This window comes from Haliotis cracherodii, unplaced genomic scaffold (genome assembly GCF_022045235.1).
Source record: "Haliotis cracherodii isolate W230 unplaced genomic scaffold, xgHalCrac1.p SCAF_2, whole genome shotgun sequence".
In the NCBI taxonomy this organism is placed as follows: Eukaryota; Metazoa; Mollusca; class Gastropoda; order Lepetellida; family Haliotidae; genus Haliotis; species Haliotis cracherodii.
The window spans coordinates 34,762,596-34,769,087 of NW_027266275.1; the positions used below are offsets into that span (position 1 = coordinate 34,762,596).

The window sequence follows — 6,492 nt, forward strand, 5'->3', positions numbered from 1 at the left end:
CAGTGAGCCGAGATACAAACACCCTTTATACGCTACTAAATACAAGGCAGTTTGTTGCAATAGCCAGGGTTTCTGGGGGTCAGGGACAGGTTTTAGTTCCTGATTGTATAATTTATAGTGTTTAAATATCTTATAACCACATCAATACAAACATGGATGTGTGGACATTCGATTTAAGATGGTTGTTTCCTGTAGCAAAAGTCCTACAATTTATTCATTAGAGTCTATGGACCTGTATTTTTTTCATCTATAACACTGGGGTTATGACAAACCCTGTCGACTTTTATACTGAATTGTATTGCATGAGACACTGAACTGAATAATTGTACATAACAGGTGTGGAATATCTCTTTGATTGACAAAAATCATCTATTTATAGCATATTCCAGTTGGCATCAATTGGTTAGTGTCAACATTCCGACCGATACCATGAGCCCCAAACTGCACATTGTATCCATGGGAACAGAACTCAAATCACCTTCATGACTAGCAAAAATACCATCCACAAGGATACATGCCTACTTATTTAGCAAGAGAACCACAGACTTTGCTTTATCATTGATCAGGTCCAACTATTAGACTTCCTCCAAGTCTCCACTAAACAAAGAAAATGACATTCATGTTTGAAAAGCATCCGATTGTTGACCACAGGACATCAACTAGACTGGCTGCTAGGAGTCTATATTCAAAGCTAGACAGACAAGAGAGCCCAAGGCAAAGGTCCCATCACCGACAAGTCCAGCAAGTGACCTTACGTCCACCGACACATAGACATTCTCCTCCCTGGTCCTCCCTGCAGGGCAAGCCAGTAAGGCCAGCAGGTCCCGAAGGCCCTTCCTACCACTGCTTATACCGATCAGCCAGGGGATTTGCCATGCTCTATTTCTTCAAAGCCCTCACACCAGCCACCAGGCAGTGGCTGCTAGCTATTTTTGTTTCATTTTCTAATCTGGTATGACCTGAAAGGGTTTTGTGAAGCTAAAGTGAAAGAACATGATGTACATTAATTGTCTGTAAGCCTGCCTTTGGGTTATTACAATATCCAGTTGACCAGACACCATGCAGGATGGAATATTGGGACAACTTTAGAAAGTGTACTTAGGAAATTTCTCCTTGACACCAATTTAATAATGAACACAAATAATACTGGTATAAGTAAAATAACAATGTAATATGATATCGTACTTCACTTGTTCCGAATTTTGAAATTGTGATGTTCATATTTCAAATTATATTATTAATTTTAATTTTGGTGATATTAATTCATACCTATAGTGTGACATGTTTATTTTCACACCAGGATTCGTTTAAAAAAAGTTAATATCATTAAATCAAAATTATTTATTTTTTTACAAAGAAAAAAAATAAAATATTTACAACCCCATGTGCAATAATGAACGCTTATTACATGCACAATAATACCCGAGTGCTTTGATAATATAACAGTCCAGAGTACAAGTGTTTAGCATTACAGAGAAAATATGAGGCACTTGCCACATATCAATCATCACAATGCTAAAGGTATCCTTCAGCGGAGTGGATATTTCTTATTGTGAATTGTTTGCCTATGTCATTATTCTGGCCATTACTGGTAAAAAGGAATTGCTTCTTGTTGTTACAAAACACATATGGATCAGCAATCATTACTAGTATCACAATATGCTAAGCTGAAAAACATTAAAGTTTTTTTTGTTTTTTAGCATTACACTGTTTTGGATGATAATGAAGAAGCTATTTACATAAAAATATGAGCTGGGCTATACGATTACAAAACACACCACAGTGCAATCAAATATTAGCAATGCTCTTTCTCACTCAAAAGACGATTCCCTTTCCATTATTTATACACTGCTCTACTTTCGATAGGGATATTTATATTTGTCCAGGGCACTAAAAACATATTCTATGTCAAGTGTATATTAAATATATGACACTTCCCTATCCAATGTTGAGTGGTATAGTAACAGCAATGCATCCTCACAACTTATGCTAAAAAACTAAAAAGGTGTAAAAATGAGTATTTTTCTTTGCCACAAAACACAAAATGATCAAATCTACAAAATGCTAAGTCTAGTCAGATTACAGGAGTGCTACATCAAAACGTCAACCTAACTGGGATCTGATAGTTCGCCAATGTCCTCCCCAGTCCAAAACACAAATAAACGTAGTCATAGCAACAAAAATCTTTTGCTTCTTAGTGTGTGCATAATCACCGCTTATGGATAAGGATTATATGAACTATGATTTTCTTTTTGTAGTGTACACACGTGATCAATTGCAATAGTTGAATTGGTACAAACATGAACTCTTTGCAATGGGCTGTGAAAAGACACAAAAATATACTACCATTTCTACAGTTCATTATGAAGATTACGAAGACAATTAGGACATCTGAAATAAGTGTTTGTAATCGTGTAATAATTAACTGTCAGTGATTTTCTTATTGACTCCAACATGTTTACAGTTCAGCATATTTATAACTTAACTCATGACCAATAGAAACTTCTTGAATTATTCACTGCTTTTTTCATACATTTCACCAACCTCTCCAGGTCCCTTCGTTTAAATGTCCTAAGTAACGACAAAACAAGATAAATAGGACAACTTAATGGCCGTGAAACAAGCTTACGTATTGATCTGTCAAGAGCAGGGTTTCGAAAAGCACTTAAAATATATCTCCCCTGTCATTTGTCATTAAGGTCACTTGTAGCATTTGTCCATCATAATTGCAATTAGCAGTCAACTGTGTCAAACAGCATCTATCACAATGAGTACCCTAAGGATCTAACATGTCTACTTTCTGCCAGCATATTCCAATTCAATGTGTTCATTGCAGTTCATCCTTTTTTTATATCACACATTTAGAAAAGTGCCTTTTCTTATCCATTGTTTAAATTTCTTTTGAACAGTTTGAAATAAGATCACCAACAACTTTGTCTCTTTGTTTTAAAAAATTACATTATTTAACTATCCAAATATTACGAGTTCTGTTGGTTGCTGTGTCGTTCTTTCTAACTGCTTTACACTCCAATAACCATTTTTTTTGTCTTTTTGTTTAAAATATTTCAAAATAATTTTTATATCACATATAATATGTTCTGATGTTTGCAGTATCTCATGCATGAATGTACATAGTGACATTTGAAAGATATTATAAATCCCAGATATTGCTAATATAGATAACATGTTTAGCAATAACGATGTTATTAAGCCTGGTTCATTATCCACCACGTTGGGTATATGTAACAGGGTCTCAACCAGATTACTAAGCTAAGTTGACATCAACCCAGTAATCTTCACAAATCCCACTAATGCAATCACCAATGTAACGCCATTATTCTAGCAAAGAAAACATCCTGTAAGTACTTCATATGCTTTTCTTTCCAACAGAAAAAATGATAATACTGTATATAGTATTTTCATAAGAAATAAAATACTGTTTTGACGTGTGACAATTTATAAACTTGTGTGGTCATTATAGTAAAGTAATGAACATGCTATTTGACTTTCCGATGCATAACAAGTTGTATTTCCTATCTGCCATTACGTCTCCAGTGTATCCTGTCCAGTTAGACGTACGTATGTTTACCAGAGAAATATAAATTCTTATAGAAGTGAAAAGCAAATCACAGGGACTTGGGGCCTGGTCATTCTGGTAACAGTTTCCTGTAGTAAACCCTAGATATGTGTGTCTGGTTTCAACAAGGTATAGAGTTAACACTCCAACGTAGACAGATTTTTCACAGACAGAAATTTGATCCCTCTGATGTCATTGATTCACTGAAATCTTCAAATTATCACGAAAATCTTATTACACATTCGTTGCAGTATTTCGTTAATGATGTAATGTGATTTCACTTCCTTTTTTTACATAGTAGCTTTCCATGCGATTGTTGTGATAAGTATTCTGTCACACGATGATCCAAAATTAATACCAATAGAAAAAATGTCTTCACTGCTAAAATATTGCACAGAAACGACCATTTTGTAAACAGTTACTATACACTGGCATTTTGATGGTTGAGAATCAACTGGATCGCTAATTTGCTAATATTTCCTGTTGACTGGGTTGCTTTGAAGTTCACTATGATACACGTTTGAATGTCCTATCGCAAACGCAATGCCACTATAATTAAACGGGGAAAAACAAGACATTTTATATATCAAAGCAAACTTGTTTCAGTCTGATTACTATCAAAAGATGTTGAAACATTAGGACAGCTATGTTCACTATTTTCTCAGGTCCTAATGAAACTGTACTGCGGATAGCTAGATGAGGAACCTATTTATTTATTTTATACATGACCCAAACATATTGATCACAATTAATTTTAAAAATCTCAAACCTTCACAAAAGAGGGTATTTGAAGACATATAAACAAGAAATTGAAAGCTTACATAATGACACATGGGGCTTTTTTAAATAAAAAGGTGATAATAATATAATCATCTTTTAACCTGATGATGTTTTCAATGACTGCTTTGATTCCCTACATAGAAGTGAATACTGACAACAAACACCAGTTAACCCACCATTTATTTATGCCAAACACTGTTCTTGTTTTCAGTTCACAAAATATATTTTAGAGAATTAAAAACTTTAGATTCTGGGGTGTTAGTTCAAAATGGCCAAACATTATTTACTATCTTTGTTTAAACACAAGAGTACAGAACCAATTTCAAAAGTATATAAACAATATTTGGATTACAAATAAGAAATATGTTCAACATTGAAATGTCACATGATAAATCGTCTTTGTTAAGATTATAATAATTCATTAATTTCCAATAATAGACGTAGAACCGAGTAATGTTCTTTTTTTAGCTTATTTTGATTACACCACTACAGATATCACTATTCATAGGAATGTTTTAAAGGTACTTGAAGGCACATGTTGACGGACCAAATAAGCAAATAATGAAAATGAGTGAGTATATTATTATGTTTGCTGAAATCATTCAAATTTGCTGTTTAATAGCCTAGCACTCTGTATTTCATAGCAGTGGTATACCCGAGTTGTATCTGTCCCTGGATGTTATTGTTTTCAATGCATACTGTGATTCAATGTGGCAAAATGTATATCGCCTATACCCTGCCTATATCTCATTGGCAACCTGTGCTTTAACAGAAAATCAGAATCAAGATATTCCCTCAACACACACAGGGCAATCCCTCCAACCCACGCAAGCCGAGCCTCATAACATCAAAGGGTTCGACTCACTGGATTTACTGACCCAGAACATCGTCAAAATAGGGGCCGATCGCATCAAAACAATCCGGAAATGCTTCATATATCCTCTCATTTTTGACAAAATAACCTTTAAAATGGGATATGTAAACGTCAGGGGTATATTGGAGCTTGTTTGCTACACTCTGCCCGTCGCAATGCTGGTATGTGCAGGGCCATTGTCATGCATATTGCGAACAATGGACGGCAGACAATAGGTGCATACTTTTACACATCAAAGGGAAGCCGTTGTGAACTGTATTTGCTGCAAATCGGGGCACATATACGCCATATTATCAACCTCAAATATACAGTAAAGCCTGTGACCTCTGGCTCGTTTCCTGATACAATCATAGTATCCATGTCGGTAATTGTGGTGGTAACTTTTGGCCTTTTCATGGCTGTTAGCAGAGCTGCCTGATTAGCACCTACCATCCTCTGGTCGTGTTGTCCCACTCTTCTCGCTGCCAGAGTAATTTCCCGGTAAACTGCCATTTTTTCCCTAAAACAAAGCAATATGAGAGATATGAGGGGAAATATTAAGCAGATAAGCAATGGGAAGGCGCGATCTCGTAATAGCTCCGTCCTAGCTGACCCCAACAACATCAAAGAGAGATGAAAGACTAGCACTCACCTCTTCGGATTCGGTGACTAAACCCAACTTTTCCTCCGAGAGGTTTTCCGATGATCTTTTTTCCTCTTCACCCTCATCTTTATATACTTTGACCTCATCTTTCGAGTAAAAATCCTCTGAGCCGCCTGAACTCATATGCGGCATGGTCAAAAGTTCTCCACTGCGATCTAATTTTCGCACAGGATATTAACGACTCTCAACACACGTTTTGAATCCGCCATGAATACTACGTAAAGGCTAGCAAATAGAGACCAATCAACGCCGCGCTCTCTGTATCGGCGACCAATGAAAAGCGCCGTTACGGCTGGGGTTAGTCATTCGTCATGTAGCAGTATAGCAACTAAACTGTGCTGTGTTATTCTCGTCTGAACGTAAAGTTTGCCTCCTCTTATTGCAAGATAAAAGTGAACTGGATCAATCAAAGACTAGGGATGCTCTAGGCTGTCTGCAGTCACATGCACGGCTAGTTGTGAGCGTCTGGTCTCTCGGTCAAGCACCATTCCTATGTATTATCCATGCTGGTTTCCTCGATGTTTTTTCTGTATATCCAATGCTAATGGCCACATTTGCACATATAAACATCAACAAGCGCCTATCAATAAGTTCTGAGGGCAGATTAAATTATGGCTG

General features: G+C 36.2%; 1 protein-coding gene across 3 annotated transcripts in view; it reads right to left on the reverse strand.

The window, feature by feature from the left end:
* LOC139468022 (protein pangolin, isoforms A/H/I/S-like) overlaps positions 1-6,246 on the reverse strand; it is a 71,369-nt gene extending 65,123 nt beyond the window's left edge. Inside the window, exons 1-2 of one of the 3 annotated variants that reach the window (XM_071249683.1) lie at positions 5,863-6,246; positions 5,661-5,730 (exon numbers count right to left, since the gene is read on the reverse strand). In XM_071249683.1, the coding sequence (XP_071105784.1) occupies positions 5,661-5,730; positions 5,863-6,006 (214 nt within the window). In that variant the 5' untranslated portion in view covers positions 6,007-6,246. The remainder of the gene's footprint in view (positions 1-5,660; positions 5,731-5,862) is intronic. The other 2 variants (XM_071249684.1, XM_071249686.1) reach the window with 2 other exon arrangements.
* Between the last annotated feature and the right edge of the window lie 246 nt (positions 6,247-6,492).